This window comes from Corvus hawaiiensis, chromosome 21, assembly GCF_020740725.1.
Source record: "Corvus hawaiiensis isolate bCorHaw1 chromosome 21, bCorHaw1.pri.cur, whole genome shotgun sequence".
NCBI classification, from domain to species: Eukaryota; Metazoa; Chordata; class Aves; order Passeriformes; family Corvidae; genus Corvus; species Corvus hawaiiensis.
This window is the reverse complement of record NC_063233.1, coordinates 7,742,745-7,760,234: the sequence shown is the minus strand read 5'-3', so window position 1 is coordinate 7,760,234 and position 17,490 is coordinate 7,742,745. Positions and strand designations below refer to the sequence as shown.

The following is a 17,490-nucleotide window of genomic DNA, read 5'->3' as shown; positions in this document are numbered from 1 at the left end:
CCCTCTGCTCTCTTTGTCATCTTTGGTCCATTCAGTGTTTCTTGGCCAACAAAATTCCTTTTCATCTAAAATTAGCATTTTGTGTTGGGAAGCAATGGGAGGTCATACTACAGGTTGCTATTAATGTATCCAGCCCTCTACTACCACACAGCTCTAATCCTGTTAGAGATATTTTTTATAAACACTAGAGGAAAGATGATCCCTCTTGCTTCATTCTATAGGTACAAAGAATAACCCTATTTGATTTCTTTAGAGACCCTTTTCTTACCCTTGTTAAACTTGAAAGAACATTGCCCAAAGAGACAACTCCTCCCCTATCAGCTCTTCCCCTTGATCAACTCTCTCCCACTCCTGCCCCGGTCCCAGGGCACAAAAATTTCTGCTTCTGAAATTTCTCCCAGAAAATGCCAAAGAACCGGACAGACTTTGCATGCCCAGGACACAGATGTACTGACCTGAGCAAGGAAACGGGGCTTAGGGCAGGACTGCACCCACAGACTAACACAGTGCTCAGCTTTACTATCCCCATCCTGCTCAGCACAAAATCAGGTGATTTGGGAATAATTTAAATACTTTTAAGTCAAACTCTAAGTTCTATAGTCTAGTTTGAATCCAGGGATAGCATCACACCAGGTTAAAATCCAAGCCAACCCTCTTTACTTTTTTTTTTTCAATTATTTCTCTCTTTGAACAAGGTGAAATGCTTAAACAGAAAGTTAAGATAGAAAGATTTGAAAACAGCCCAAGCCTATAAACACATCTTTCACTCAGTCCTCCCTCAGCTGAAGGACACACAGTTTTTACCTCATAGGGCTTGACTCCAGGGTGTATTTTAAGCACAGGAACTGCACCCATGGGCTCTCACATCCCCAACCCAACGACGATCAAACCTGCAGACCCCCATCCCCTCGAAACACCACCAATCCTGCCAGAGCTTTCCCACCCGGGCAAAGCAGAAGTCAATTAGCGATACAAGTCTGTGTGTAATTACAGCTCACACTGGAACCACCTCTCCTGCAGGAGGAGCAGGGTTACAATTAAAGTGTTAAATTGCACTTTCTTGATCATTCTGCCATTTCTTTGGGTTTTCTTGTCAGTCAGTCTTGATTTCTCCAGGGCTGAGCTTCTGACAAACAACACACATACTTCACTTTGGAAGGCAGGCGATGGCTCAGCCAACTTTTCCTGAACTTAAGCAAGAAGGAATCTGCCCACCCTGCCTTGTGGTCAAGCTCATGCTGCAACGAGATCTCCCATGGCAACATTAGACAACGTAGTTGTGGAGCTGTTGGTAAGAGCACACCTCTGTTCTCAGAAGGCATCTGGGCCAGCAGTGGCTGAGACAGAAATGAGACTCCTGCAAAAAAAAAAGCTTCTCCTTAATGCTCCGTATCTCCCAACTCCCACGCTGCAGCCCAGGGCTCTTTAGCAGTGATGCTCTCCAGATATCAGAAAAGGGTTCAGGGAAATCCAGCCTAAATCTAATCACATCACAAAGCACAGAGGAGCTATGATAATCTTGTTGTATGAATGCAGAAGTCAATGTTTGCATCTCTCCATCCACGGCAGGGAGAGCAGGTTAGCAGGCCAAAGCCGTGCCATCCCTCCCAAATCAGAGGGTAAGGGGTGTTGGTAAAGCTCAGCAGGTGCCAGGAGATGCCCCCTCCCCACGAGGCTGGGCACCCCCTGCCTCTCCCAGGATGCTCCCGGCTCTGAGGCAGCTACTGCTGACACCATCCAAACGCCAACACCAATCCCGCTGGCTTTGCCCCAGTGAATCCTGCAAAGGAGAAGAAGAAGTATTTGGCTTCCCTTGCAAATGGAGCTAGCCCAGAAGCTGGGAATGCCTCTGGCAGGCACGGGGCTGGGGAGCCGGGCAGCCGCTGAGCAGGTTCACAAGCCTGTCAAAGCCACGATAAAAACATGATGTACTTCAGCCTCCAGAATCTTATTAGTTCTTCATGCAACGAGCGTTCACGCCGTAAAACCGTCTTGGAATCCCTTTGATCCACGCTGATACAGTTCATAAATTGATGTTAATATTTAGAGTTCATGTCTGGTTACACTGCAGCCATTTGCTCACATTTTCTTGCCAGGCAGGCAGCCACGGGAGTGGGAGTGAGCTGTAACACAGGCACGGAGGTGACCCTGGTGATTACGAGCTGGTGAAATAAAATGCAATTTGTAAAGCTGCCCCCAAACACGGCCACCTTACATGAAATGCACGGGGCCTGGGGCAGCCAGACGTGACACCGAGTCTGCAACAGGAAAGTGTTGCTTCTGTCAAAGCCCTGACCCAGGTCTCCATACTGCAAAAACCCTGGGAGGGTCACAGACAAGAAAAAACTTACTTTAAACCAATTCCTTCTGCTGATTTCAGGGGGGACTTGTGGATCTGGGAACAGCGGGAGAACACGGGAGACGCCAATGGCAGAATCTTTTTGAAAGCCTGGAAAGATCACAGAATCACAGACTGCTTTGGGTTGGAAGGGACCTTAAAGATCATCTTGTTCCACCCCTGTCCTGTGGGCAGGGACACCGAGCTCCATCCAGTCTGACCTGAGATCGCTTTGAGATCAGATCTCTTTCTCCATCCTTCTGGTACAAACCTGGGGAGCTTCACCTGTAAATCAGAGAGTGTCTCCAGCTCCTCCTTGCTGCCAAACGGGATGGGGACACAGCCAGTCCCCACCTCCTGTGGCTCATCTCTGTGTGGCCACGTGTGCAGCACATCCTGAGTGCCCTGAGGGCACGAGGTAATGTCTGGTCACCTCCGAGAGCTGCAGAAGATTGAGCAGGAAATGTCAAAAACAAACAATTTAAAGCAACACATTTAATTAAAACCAAAATGAGAAGTTGTTGCGAGTCCCAACAATTGCAGTCTGCAGAGCAATCTTCAGGGAAAATTAACACAGGCTGCTAATCACAGCATCCAATTCACCAGCATCTTGGAGGAAACTGTGGTGGGGGAAGGTAGGAAATAATCTGCAGATGAAACAATTACTGATCAGCTGCATGGCAAGGACAGCACGGCATCGTTCAGGCAGGCAGGCGCAGATGCACGGAGATTAAAAGAATAAACAAAAAAGAAGCTCCCTCCACCTCTGCCGTCTTGTCAGATGCTCCAACCCAAAACACGGCCTCGAGTGGAAATTCCACTTCTGACAGTCTCTTGGCTTTGCAAGGGGGAACCTGGGCTTGCTCTCAGGGCAGTGTTCATCCTGGGAGAGTTCACCCACACTTGCAGCAGGGACAGAGCCATCACACAGGCAGCTCGTCAGGGTGGGGACACTGTCCATGCCAAGCTCCGACCCCACAGTCAGGACCCTCCCTGCCCACACTGAGCTCTGACCCCACAGGGAGGACCCTCCCTGCCCACACTGAGCTCTGACCCCACAGTCAGGACCCTCCCTGCCCACACTGAGCTCTGACCCCACAGTCAGGACCCTCCCTGCCCACACTGAGCTCTGACCCCACAGTCAGGACCCTCCCTGCCCACACTGAGCTCTGACCCCACAGTCAGGACCCTCCCTGCCCACACTGAGCTCTGACCCCACAGTCAGGACCCTCCCTGCCCACACTGAGCTCTGACCCCACAATCAGGACCCTCCCTGCCCACACTGAGCTCCAAGCCCATGGTGAGACCCTGCCTGCCCACACCAAGCTCTGTGCACCGCTCTGCACACCCATCCCACAGCCCAGCGAGGTGCAGAGGGATCACCACATCTCCCCAGGCACACACCTCAGAAGAGGAGGGAAGAAGGCTGTAAATGCCCAGAGATTTGACAGAAACCTGCTTTATGCCCTTTGCTTTATTTCCACTTATAAAACAAAGCCCTACAAGCCCCTCACTAAATGCAGCTCTTGCTTCCCTCTGCACTGCTGGAAGATCTCACCCACCTCTCCCACTAAAGTACAAACATCCACCCACACCATATATAACCTCTCACAGGCTGTAAAAATGGGAAGCTTTAATTGATACTATATTTCATACTGTTGTGCAGCAAGGAGGTACTCCAGGCTGAGCCCTCCGGAGTATCTTTCTCCAGCCCTGCCTTCCCTGCAAGCCATTCCCATTGCTCCAGCTCTACTTTTTGAATTACTACTTACAAGAAAAAGAAACAAAACCAAAAAACAACTATTGAATGTAGAGCTGAGTGGCTCACATATTCATGAGAGGTTTTATTACTCAGATGGAGGGGTTCTCTTTCCTTCCTTCCCCCCTTTGACACAGCTAAAGGGTCCTCTAAATAATGCCTTGCATTTCCATATCCTCATAAAAGCCACTACGGTTCTTTCCATAAATCTGAGCCACCTCTGAAATCAGAACAATTCCTTCTGCTCAGCACGGGCAGGGGCTGCCTCGAAACACAAAGCCCTAGAGCAGCAGAAGGGAGGACAGGATGCTCCAACCACTGCATTCGAAGGGAGGATTTAGAGGCACCAACCCATTTCTGGGAAGCAGGAGGTCCTAGCCCTCCCTGCCAACCACGGCAGCTCCTGCCAGGCTCTCCTTGATCCAGCTGCTCCAAGAAGTGAAGGCACAGCAGCTGTACAAACCAGGCAATAACTGCTCAGTGGGGAGCAAGGCAGGGGGACCCCATCAAATGAACAAAAGGAAGAAAACAAACTGAGGGAGAAATAAGGGCAACAGAGACAGGCTGGTTATTACAGAACTGCTGCTTGGAATATATCCTCCGAGCCTGGCTGCCAGTTGGCTTCTGGTCCCAGTCCTTCCCCTCCCCTTTCCCACCCTGCCACTCCAGCAGGCTCTGGAGCTGCTTTCTCTAACGCCATTCTTGCTGCAGCAGGGAAAGCTGCTCTTCTCCAAGGCTGGAGATATTTGGGGAGGTTCCCCCCCTCTTTCTTTTCTTGGCTCTGGCTGCTGGCACGCCAGAACTGGCTGGCATCTATTTAAAGTTTCCTTCAAAGCCGAGTTCTCATCGTCTAGGAGAGGGATTTCTTTCAGCCTCTGCCTTTGTTTGGCTTCTCCTGCAGAGGTGCCGGTAGCAGCTCCGCTTTCAGATTCTCCTTGGCTCCTGACGCCTATTGAAATCCCACATTTCAAAAGGGAACGAGAGGGCACCGCTCCCTCGCATGGGAACATCTCCCGTGAATGCACCGTCCCTGCCTTCTCGCAGAGCCTGCCTTATCCTCCTGCGCAACACCAAAGGGAACAGCTTCAGGAACCAGACGATTTCAGCGCACGGCGACACTCGCCAGACACGGTGCCACCGGCGGGTGCCACACCAGAAGCTGCTTCAAGACTGATCAAAGCTCCCAGACTCTGCCAGGCCAAACACATCATCTCTGTTGTCACCTCGATGCCACAGGGATGCTCATGCCAACCCTCTTCAGCACCCTGTAGAAAGCCGATTTAATCCCCCACAGGAGATCTCCAGGGGGAAGCAGGGCCTCTCTTCTCCATCAGCATCAAACTCCAGGTGCCAAGCCCTGGCGAACACATCCAGCCACATTTTTCCTGGGTATCACTGAAATTTCCCAACCCAGCTCAGCTCTGCGATGTCTTTAAAAGCTTTGTAATATTTTGCTGCCTGTTGGGTGGTGCCTTGGGATTTGTTGTTATTCAGAAAGAAGGGACAACTTTAAGAGCTTTTTCTCTTCCCAGGCAAGGGGCTGTCATCGCATAAAATGATGAGATTTCAGGGAAAGTGATAGCCACTGCAAAATGTCTTGGCTGCTTCTATGGAAAGAATTTGACTGTTTCTCATAAAAAATATTAAAAAAGTTTTCACAGTTTGTAATTATATTTTACAGTTTCATTACAAAGCTCATTTTAATTCTTCTCCAAACCGTTGTTACCAGTCCTCTTGCCACTTTCTCTTCAGAAAAGTCATTAAGTCGGGACTGGAGATCATCCCATTTCCCCCAGTTTCAAGGATATTAATCTGTTTTATTGGCATTTCATTGTCATTTTCATTCGAGTGTTCTCTGCATTTGCATAATTTGCATTGCCACCCCTTTCTTGGTGGCAAGCACAGGCTCAGCTTTTCACTTTCATTCTATGGAGTCTCATTCCATTTTGTTTATTTTCTCATTCAGGATACACTGTCTTCCCTGGGCCAGAACCACAAGCTGGGAGCAGGATGCCGAGGTCCTGTCTCCATCACTGCCTTCCTGGCTGACCTTCAGCAAGTACCAGAACCAGTGTGAACTCCCAGCCCAAGTGCTGAACTGGCCAGTTCCCATCCCCATTGGACACGAGTTAGCACTGGAGCAACCTCATGCCCCAAATGCAAGAGTTTCTGTTCTCCAGCTACTTGGAATGATCTGTGAAGATTTCAAACATTCATGTGTGGCTTGGACAATCATTAAAGCCTTTTAGAAACAGGTCAAGGTGTAGACAAGTCCCTTGTTTCAAATCCTTAAATCACAGAATGGTTTGGCTTGGAAGGGACCTTAAACAACCTCTTGTTCCATCCGTCTGCCACGGGCAGGGACACCTTCCACCAGCCCAGGCTGCTCAGAGCTCCATCCAAACTGGCCTTGAACACTTCCAGTGATGTGGCATCCACACCTTGATGTTATCTTCATGTCTCCACCGATGTTCAGTTCCTCCAATGTGTAAACACAAAGTAGATGCTCTCCTCCTCTTTCCTACAAGGGCCAAGCTGTGATCACTGGTATAGCCCAGCTACCCAGAGATCACTCTTAGCACGGCTAATCCTTCTTCAAACACACTGGTGACTCTGCCGTGGGGTGATGATTTCAGCCCCTCTCCACCACCTCCTGCAGCTCTCATCCCGCTGTGTCTCTTTAACCATCTCCCCCTCCCCAAAATATTAATCCCCCAAGAGCTGCCCTTCACTCCAAAGCTCCCAAAGCAGGGGCTGCCCCAGAGTTGGCTGCACCAGGACACCCCAGCAGCTGGTGATGCACTGGCTGCATGCAGCATGTTTCTGGCAGAGAGGAAGTGCCCCTCTGCGTGCCCCAAGCAGTGAGACGAGCACAGGAGCTGAGGAATTGGAACTGACTGAGTAATGGGTCCTGTCTGCTGGAAGAAAATGAAATTTGCCCTCATGTTACTGAAAACTTGCACTCGACGCTCACTGCACATTATAAAGAAAAGGTCAGTGAAACACAACAAATGCAAGGAGCCCAGTTGGAGAAAGCAATAAATAGTGACAGCAGCACTCATCTAATTTTTCAAAGCATCTCTGCCTTTGCTCAAACCCCAGCAATTTCCCTCTGTGCTGCTGCAAGGGCTGGGATGAGCAGCTCTGCTGCTGCAGGACAGCAGGAGGCCTGTCTGTGCAGCTCCCAGGGCTCCTTGACGAGCTTGGAGGAGAACAGAAATATCCATCAGACACAATTAGCACCAATGACAACAACGATAATATTAATTGACATGATTGAGATTTTGGCCTCAGGCTCGCAGCTGTGCTTCTGGAAAGGGAGATCCCCGCAGTCAAACACAGCTGGAGCATTCCCAAAGAGAGGGATGTCCCAAACACACCCGGAGGGGCAGCAGGAGGCTCTTACCATCAGCAATGAAGTGCTCAGGGACGTGGAGCGTCACCTTGACGGTCAGAGGGCAGGACAGCTGGGAGCCGCAGACCACAGCCAGGACGCAGGAGCTGACCGCGATCAGGGTCAGCGCTGTCTTGTTCACGGGGCTCTTCATGGAACCTGCAAGGCACACAGAGGGGCAGGTGGGTGGCCAAAAGGTAAAGCTGCACCCAGGGCTTTCTCAGCAGAGGTGGGAGAGCCCCAGCACGGGGAAGGAAGGCATTGGAAACAGGGATGGCAGCTCAGCAGGAGTCTGCACACCCCATGACTCTCATCACAGCTTGCTGGGCACGGGGCTTCATTTTGCTAGAGGAGGGAGAAAACCTGCTCAAAGGCCTGTACAGACCCTCTCCCTGGGAACTTCTCCTCCCTGGAATCACTCACCACACCTGCTGTACTCCCCTGCTGAAACCACCATCACTTCTTGTCAACACTGGTTGGCTTGGCAACCCCCTGTGAAACCCTCGTGGAGCAGGACAGCGTTGGGATGGCTGAATCACCATCAGCTGCAGCTGGGTGGGACAGCATCCCCAAGTTTCATAGGGAATGGAGTGAAGCTGTGCAACGCAGAGTCATCCAGAGAGGCCTGGCTGCCCCAGAAGACTCGCCTGCTCTTGCTGGGTGCAGACGGGGAATATCAGGTGTCCAAATGAGTCCCCCTCTACCGATGGAGATGACCAAGAACTGTCCTAGGCCACCACAACCCCATCAACAGGTCTCCGCTGCCCAAGCAAGGAGCAGCCCTGGAGCCTGCATCCTTGAGGCACCGCTGATCCCACTGGAGCTGGGGGCTGCCCCGCTGCTGCTCTGACTGCACTGCATCCCCCACGGCCCCCTCACCCAACACCTGGTGCCAGCACCCCGCTTTGCTCCGAGACAACAACAGACACCCCGCAAGGCAGCGGGTTCCTCCTCCAGGGTTTGGGATGCACCTCTTGGAGAGTGTCCATGACAAGGAGAGGGCACAGCCCAGCAATGAACCCAGAAGCTGTACAGCCCATTCTGGTGCAGGCTGAGATGACCCAGCTGCCAGCAGAGCTGACCACAGCCCTGCCCAGGGTTCAGGTGAGGACATCTCGATTTTTGGAAGCCAATGCAGCCTCTCCCTGCTTGCCCCCCAGACTTCATCAGCAAAGTGAGATTTAAAAAGCATCAGTTTGAAAACTGGATGGGAAATGGATCCAAGTTAGCACTTGCACACCCTGCAAGTTGCCTAAAGCTGCTGCTGGAGGTGCTGGTGCCGGGGCAGGGATGATGTGCCTCCTGCTCAGCACAACCTGTCCTCGCCAGGCAGGGCACCAAGCCCCACCAGAGCATCCCCAGGTTGGAGCCTGCACAGGGGATGCTCCAACCAGGATCTGAAGTGGCTGATCTGCTGGAAAATACCCCCATCACTGAGACCAACAGGAACAAGTAAACTGATTAATAAAGCATCTTCTCCTTTCCTTATGCATGGATCATCTAAACAGCCTTCCCACTCCTATTTCACAGATTTTTTGCCAATCCCCTGTGCCCCTCACCTCGCAATCCTCTTTTTTTCCTTTCCAATCTTTATTCATATCATCAGCATAAGTTAGCACCTCCAAGGGAGGCAAAATCCTCCTCTTGCTGGGCATATTGTGCCTGCCACAACCCCTGCTTGGCTTGAAGTTATGACACGAATGCAAAAAAGAGAAAAAAGGGGGAAAAGAAGCAAGGAAGAAAGCCCCCATCAGGATAAGTGGACGAAATCAAGTATACAATGGACCAGACAACGCTGGATTTCACCATTATAAATCACCTTTCAATCCAGAGTCTTAAAGTGCTTTGCAAACATTAAATCATAAATCCCTTATGAGTGAGACAAGTATTATCCCCTTTTCACAAAGAGCCTGAATCCCAGGTATGATGGCAGCTTTCACCAAACTGCAGCCAGAGTGGAGCTGGAGGAATTAGGATTTCACATCCCCATTGGTCCACGTGGCTTCTTCTCCCCCCGTGACTCAGAGGAGAGCAGCACAGGGGCTTGGAACAGCAAAAAGCCTTTTACAGTTCCACGAGTCTGAGCTTGGCTGCTCAAGGAAAGGGACAATTGCTCCAAGTCTCCTGTAACTCCCTTCCCTCCTGCACTCTCTCATTTCCATCACTGCTAATCACTGACCTCTAGAAGCGCCTGACGTTTGGTTCTGACCAACTGAACCAAAACAAGGGGGCTTCTGCTTGAGCAGAAATTGGATTTCCAGCTCAGCTCTTTATTGCTCACGACCAGTTTGCTGCCAGGTTTAAAGGGAGACTGCTGGAAAAGCATTTAAAGAGAGGGACAGGGCTTTTGTTTTCCATCTCTTTCCCTGCTCTTCAGACCACTGATGCTCCAGCACTCTGTGCTGCATTTAAACACCTGTCTGGAGATAATCAGCTTCACTCCAAGCCTTTAAAACCACAAGCAAATGTATTTTCAGCAAGGCCCTGCTAACCAAACCCACCTCAGCAGGTGCACCAGGGCTGACCCCTGGTCCAGAGGTGAGACAAACTGATCCCTTCCTTCTTCAGCACAGGGAGGGGATCCAAACCCAGCTCGGTAGCTCAAGCAGCCCCAAACAAACCCAGTGCCACACATGAGAGCTTGACCTGGCTAAGCCTGTGCTTTCCCTCCTCTTCTTGTCATCTCCAGGCTTTCAGGAAGTGTTTGAAGAGCATATTTGAAAATCCAGGTGCACCAAACAAGCTATCAACGTCCTTTACCAAGAGGAGGAAGCTGGGTGGGGAATACAAGACATTTATGGATGGCTGAGAGCCCCAGCACCCAACAGAAGCCCTGGTTTGGGTCTTGTGGGGTCCAAAAAGCCCAGATGGTGACCAGGCATGACTAAGACCAAACTCACTCCCCAGATCTCACTCCCCTAATAAATGCATCATACATTACTATGACCTCTCTATATTTTTAATCAAAGAAGTTTCTGTAGTGTTTTGAGTGGTTACAACAAAGTGAGTGGATGTCCAAGTGCTCACCCAGGCAGTTTTGGAGGGAAAAACATGGACCATGGGGATTCCCACCTCTGCACCCAAGGACTGGGCTGGGCACACCACCAGGATGAAAAGTGAGAATAAATTACTTCTATCCAAACAGAGAGAAGTAACTTCTCCCCACAGCCCACAGAATCCCAGGAGAGAGAGGCAGAAAGGAAAGACAAACTGCTCCATTTCAGGGCAGAACCACACCTGAGATACCCCCTGCTAGTGATCCAAGGGTGGCTTAATTAGACTGGAAAAGAAGAGGAGTGCCCAGCACTGTGCTCAGAAGGACTCTGGCCACCACCACCTTCCCCATCCAGGATTTTTTTTGTCGCTTCTCAAATCCCAGTGCAAATTATCATGGTGAGAATGTGGGTCCTTGTCAGAAACCACTTGCAAAGCACCACATTCCCCTAAAGATTTTGCACCTGCTGCAAGATGAAGATAAATTCAAAGCCACTGGTGGAAACACTCAGCAAACAGCCCCTCCAAACACATCGTGTCTCCTTTGAAATATCATTTCCTTGTGCATTTAATTACTCACTGCTTTGTACACTTTCCTTTGCCTGCCCAAAAGACAAGGAGGGGGGGAGAAGCCCAACAAAACTCTGGGCTCAATTCTTTTTAATATTGGCAGTAGTCCCTAAATTTAGGGGGGGAGAAGAAGAAAAAAAAAAAAAAGGTGTGTTCAGAACACGTATGGATTTACGAGCAACACAAATATCCCGTGTTCTCGGTAATATGCTGTTTCTAAATCAGGCTCATAAATACATGCTTGGGAGATTAGTCTATAAAAAAAAATAAACTTTAATTACCCCCTCTTTATCAGCACACAGCCCGTGGTGTTAACCATATGTGGGTGTTAAACGCCAAGTGCTTTGCAATCTTCCCCGCCCCCCGGGAGATAATAGCATCACACGGAACGTTCCGTGGCCACTCGGATATGGAAATGTATTCCCAGCACCCGGGGAAGACAGGGCTGGGGAAGGCGAGCGGGAGAACAGCGAGTGCTGCAAGTGCTTAGCAACCCCCGCCGTGCTGAGCGGCGTGCGGAGCGCCCAGCATCCGGGCACAGCCAGCCCACCCTGGGGACAGCAGCACCCGGGGACAGCCAGCCCACCCTGGGGACAGCCAGCCCACCCTGGGGACAGCAGCACCCGGGGACAGCAGCACCCGGGGACAGCCAGCCCACCCTGGGGACAGCAGCACCCTGGGGACAGCAGCACCCGGGCACAGCCAGCCCACCCTCGGGACAGCAGCACCCGGGGACAGCAGCACCCCCGGGGACAGCCAGCCTACCCTGGGGTCAGCCAGCCCACCCTGGGGACAGCCAGCCCACCCTGGGGACAGCAGCACCCGGGGACAGCAGCACCCCCGGGCACAGCAGCACCCCCGGGCACAGCCAGCCCACCCCAGCCCAGCTCACACCCCCAGAATGCTCCCGGAGCACGCCGGTGTTGCTGCCGTGTCAGAGGAATCGGGCTCCTAATGATCCGTTGTTATGTTCCAGCAGAGGTTCATTAACAGCATAGAGCAGCGTTTCCAGGACAGCCTCACACACAGACACATCTCAAGGTGTTTTACGAGGAGCAGATCATGTCCAATCAAAGCAAATGCCAATTAAGATGAGCAGCGGTGTTGGCAGGCGGCTCTGGACATGGAGCACCCCTGCACGGGGAGCAGCACTGCCTGTGTCCCCTGTGCCCTGCAGCCTCCCCTTCCTCAGCGGGATGGGATGGGATGGGATGGGATGGGATGGGATGGGATGGGATGGGATGGGATGGGATGGGATGGGATGGGATGGGATGGCAGATCCTCCTTCGAGCCAGACACAGCTCTCCCGCACCATGACCCCACTAAGCCTTCATGCAGTACCCAGCCCCAGAGCCAGCTCCTCCTAAAGGGGACGGATGTGGGTGCAGTGAGCCCCCCAGCAGGGGGTGAGAGCACAGGCAGGTGTTTCATCACACACGCTCTACACCACACCTGGCCCCAGCCTCTTCCTGAGGCATCTTCTCCATTGCAGTCCTGGACAAATCCCAAATGAAGGTGCCCACAGCTACAGCCCAGATCTGAGTCAGGGCTTGTGCACGGGGCAGTCTCCAGCCTCATCCCAGAGTCAGCAGGGTGTGGATCAGCCATGAAGTGGCAGCTCTGCTTCCCCTGTGTTCGGGGAGACTCCCGAGGAGACGCTCCAAGGAGGCAGAGGGTGCACAGAGGAAGGGATGGGGGAAAGGAGGAGGAAAGGCAGCCACGCTGTGCAGCAGAAGGGTGCGATCAGTCACTTCTGGATTTATAGAGGATTAGACCTTGCTAAGCACATGCTGAATCAGATTAATACTATTAACATTTATGAATTATCCTCTAGCAATTAGCCGAGACATCCTCCAGTACAGCACAGGGAGCTGCAGAAAAGGCAGCCCTGGGGTGGGGGTCGGGGGGAGGAGGATGCCAAGGGGTGGCATGGGCACTGTGGGCAGGTTGGGGTTGGGCTGCTGGACCCCATAGCAAGGTCAAGGGCTCATTGGCTGAGCTCCTGTGTGTCCCAGTGAGCTCTTGTGCTCCTCCAGCAGCCCGAGCCTCGGCTCTTAAGGTGCTCCTGGAGTTATAAAGCCTTATGTACTGAATAAATGTATTTGCTGCCTAATTATACAGCTGCTGCTGGTGCTCCCCCTTCGCTCTGAGACATTGTGCCTGCAGCAGGCAAATTCCAACCAAGAGGAGGAAGGGGGGAAAGGTAAAGCCTTGAAGGCTGGGCGGGCAAGGAATGAGGAGCTGAGGAGAGGGGGGAAAATGACCAAAGTGGCACAGGCTGAGATGCTGATCCACCAGCCCCATCACCACCAGGCAGATTCTCCTGCCCACGTATCTTAGACCTCCCCTGGCACAGCAAAGGGGAGAAGAATTTGTGCAAACCCAATTTGCTCTCCGGGCACTGTCACATTTTTTTGCATTTCTCTGGGCAGGGACAATTAAAATCAATGAAGTCAGTTTTGCTTTCATGTTCTCGGTGCTGAATTGGTTGAGATAAAATCACATTAAAGAAACAGTTACATATTTAAAGGTAGATATTGCCTGCACTGGAATTTTCTTTCATGAAAATCAATGAAAGCACTTCTCCTGGAATTAAGTCCTGATCTTTTTTTGTTCTACACTCCCAATGAGTCCCAATTTTACAATATACAAGCACAAAGGCAAATCTGAGTGGAAGGCTTCCTTTTAAGGAGAAGCAATTTTCAATACAGTGTAGCAAAAACATTATTCCTACAGGAAAAAGGAAAAAAAAAGTAATCATTATCTATGAAATAGTTTGTGTTGAGTCACAGCCCAGGGAGGATTGTACTCAGCGACTGGAGGGCTGGTCAGACAGATGAATTGATTTTAGAAACCAGCAGAGAGCAGTGACAGAGGCCAGGCTGCCGGGGAGGGCTCAGGACCTGGCAGGAGATGTCCCAGGGGCTGGTGGCAAGAGATGCCCAAGGACTCAAGTTGCTCATCCTGGCTGGACCTTCACCACACTGCCCATTGTCACACTGTCTCCCTGCAGGCAGAGCTGGGATTGAGGAACTGGGGTGCTGTATCAAAAAAAAACCAAAAAAAAAAGTCCCAAACCATCTTTTCCCTCCATCCATTATTTTTGGAACAGATGCAAACTGACAGAACAGGATGAGAATACAAATCTCTGCTCTGCAACAGCTCCCCAGGCTTGGAGCACATCCCTCCGTGCCTCAGTTTCCCCCCCAGCCAAGCATCACACAGGAACAAATGTGACATCCACCACCCTCTGCCTCCTTTCCTGCTCCAGCCAGGAGACAAATCCATCGTGCCACAGGAATCCACAACGAAACGCATCTTCATTTTCCAACCGGCACCAACCCTCGCCCTCCTCCTGCCTGCATCCAGCTCCGTGTTTATGTTCTGCTTCCTGGGAAACAAGAGGCTCGTTACCATGCGGAGGGCGACAGCAGAGCGATTAGTGAAATTTGTTACCCACATGCTCTGAACAAAATTAAATTAAAAGTGCTGCTTTGCTGTCAAGATAAGGGCCAAGCCGGAGAGATAATTTTTCACTCTCAAACACTCAATTACTCGCTGAGGCTGTATCAGATACAATCGGAAAATAAATAAATAAATAGGAAGACCCGCACTGCCTCCAGGAACAGATGTAAAAGCTTTTATCTCCAGCGCAGTCCGGGGAACTTAAAGAGCTTGCGGCCACCGCAGCTCCACCACCACTTTCCCTGCAGACCCTTGTGCTGCCCAGCTCCAGCTTCCAGCAGCTCAGTACCCCTGGCACAGGCAGGAGCATGAGTACACCCCCCACCTACAGCCACCAGCGATTCAGGGAGCAAAGAGGCAGCTGGAGCAACCCCAGCCCAGCTTCCCTGCACAGCCGGAGTCCAGCAGGGACGGAGAGGGACTCCGAATGGGTTTCATGTGCTGTTGCAGTGCCTCATTGCTCTGCAGGCAAAACAAGCCATCAGGCAAAAGCACCACGTTTGTTTGCTCTCTGGAAAAGCAGCATCCATGACAGAGAGCAGGGAATGGTTGGGAATTAGCAGCATCCCCCACTGCCACACTGCCCTGGGCATCACAGTGTGAGCATGGCTGTGCTGCTGGGGTGCACCCTGGAGGGAGGCACCTTGGTGCTCTGGGGCGTAAAGACAACATCTGTATCGTGAAGGCACCTCATCCCTGAGATGTGAGGATCTGCAGGTCGCATGGGAGCCGGGGTGTCCCCTCTGGGCTGTTCTTTCCTGGCCTCACAAAGAACAGCACAGCTCCACATGCCATGAAGCAGCTGGGTGTGCACCACCCAGACTGACTTGTCCGTCTGTCCCCACAGGGAGCAGCTCTGTGTCCTTTCCTGAGGAATCCTAATGACTCTCTGTCCTTTCCTGAGGAATTCTGATGGCTCTGTGTCCCATCCTGAGGAATCCTAAGGGCTCTGTGTCCCCTCTTAAGGAATCCCAACCTGTCTGTGCCGTGGGCTGACCACACAAGGAGGGGATGGACACAGGGCTGTCAGGAAAGGAGCAGTACCCCACGTACAGACAGACAGCACCAGACACAGACAGACCGCACCAGACACAGACAGACCCATTCTTCCTTCCTGCCACTGGAAGCAGCCCAAATTGACATGTTTGCTTTATCACCTTTTGTTTCCCACTTGATTCCCAACTGCATCTCCCCCAGTCTGAAGGCGAATCAAGCCTAAGGCAGAGCAGGGGGGCAATTCCCTGAGGAGTATGGAAGAGTTGGGGGGGACGCCCTGCCTGCAGCATTCACTCAGCTCCAGCGAGGCCAGAGGCACCAGCAAAGAAAGCAGTACCCAAATTTCATTCTGCACTTCATTTAGTTGCCCATGAAATAATAAGCGCCAGATGCCTCTGGAGATGGGAGAGGATCAAAGCAAAGCTTCCTCATATGTAGCAGACTCCGAATACCTAATATTGCCTTATAAAAGGCCTTGTTTTAAACACCAAATACAGAGGCAGATCAAAGCTCAGCTTCTCATTTCTCTAACAGCCCTCAGAAGGCTCCGCCAGCCAGCCCAGCACACACGCACACGGGGCTGACACCAATCCAAGGTACATAATTGAACTCTGCTAATTTGTCAAACCCATCACCGCGTGCTATGGAAACAGCCAGGTGCCTTGTTCACAGAGACCTCAGCCGAGGAACATCCCAAAGCCATGCCCTCCCTTCCCTGGGGTGCTGGGGAGTTTGAACAACAGCTGTGCATGAAAACAGAGTGGGGTATTTCCCCCCTTCCTCTTTTAACAGGTGATGCCAGGAGGGGTGAAGCGATCCCAGACCCAAGTGTGGGGCAGCAGGCTCAGGGTGGTGCAGCTCGAGCTAAAGCAGATACCAGAGACAGCTTGAGGAGCAGCAGGCAGCTGAGGACAGTCCATGGGACACCCTGGGTGGGTGGACACTGCACAGGGTGCCCTCCAGCACATCTCAACCATCACAAGAACAAAAGCAGCCCTCTGCCTTTGCAGCCCCTGCTCTGCTTTGTGTCTGGGTTTCCAGCAGCTCGGTACCTGATCTCTGCTTGATAGGGGAGCGACACCAGCCCCACACTCTGGGGTTTGTCAGCACTCATGGGGACCTCCTGGCAGGTCCCAGGGGCTCGGATACAGGGGCTTCCAGTAGGTCCCAAAGGCTCAGACAATGACTAGGGTGCAAGGGAGGGCAGAGGGTCTGTGGGTCTCCAAGACAAATGGGCTTGGCAAGGCTCAGCCCCTCGGAGGGTCCCCATATGACACCATCACTTTCCCTCCCTCAGTTTCCCCCAACCCAGGAAGCTGAACAGCATCTGCTGCACATTTCTATGTTACAGAGCAGCTGCTCTGTGGTCTGAGAAAGCACAGGGAGGTGCAGGAGCCTCGCTTGTGCCTTCCCTCCAGCAAGGAGGGGCTCATTATACTCATGGAATCCTTAATGAGATGGGCAGGGAGCCTGATACAGCCTTGGAGTTAAAGTGCTGCTTCTTCCCCCCACATCTTTCACTGTTTGATCTCACCATCGGGCAGGTGCTGCCAGTGACCAGGGGAACTCGGGGCTGCACAGTCAGACCTGGAGCTGAATGTATTTTGCTGGGCACAAGGCAAACCTCACCCCAGAGCAAGAGGGATGGAGCAGGAGTGGGGTTTGTGCACAGGGCTCTGCCTCCTTGGTTTAGGGGGATTTTTGCTACTAATATTTTCCTCTCAAACTCAGAGTAGGATCCAACTGAACACATCCCACCCTGCTCCAGAGACAGGAACTAAGCATCAAAGCTTTGATATCGCCCTGATGGCCAGCGGGGGATGTGGATTCACATCTTTACAACACTGACAGGTTCTCTCTCACAGAGACTTCAGCGCTGGTGGAAGGTGTGATGACCGACAGCCCTGGAGACAAGAGCCATCTGTGCACCACAGGCAGCATGCAAGGAGCTGCCCACATTTCCTGGTACTCCCA

General features: G+C 51.9%; 1 protein-coding gene across 2 annotated transcripts in view; it reads right to left on the bottom strand.

The window, feature by feature from the left end:
- Window positions 1–17,490, bottom strand: part of ASTN2 (astrotactin 2) — a 319,207-nt gene that overhangs the window by 194,198 nt on the left and 107,519 nt on the right. For both annotated transcript variants that reach the window (XM_048325211.1, XM_048325212.1), the window contains exon 6: window positions 7,504–7,650. In XM_048325211.1, coding sequence (XP_048181168.1) covers window positions 7,504–7,650 — 147 coding nt within the window. The remainder of the gene's footprint in view (window positions 1–7,503; window positions 7,651–17,490) is intronic.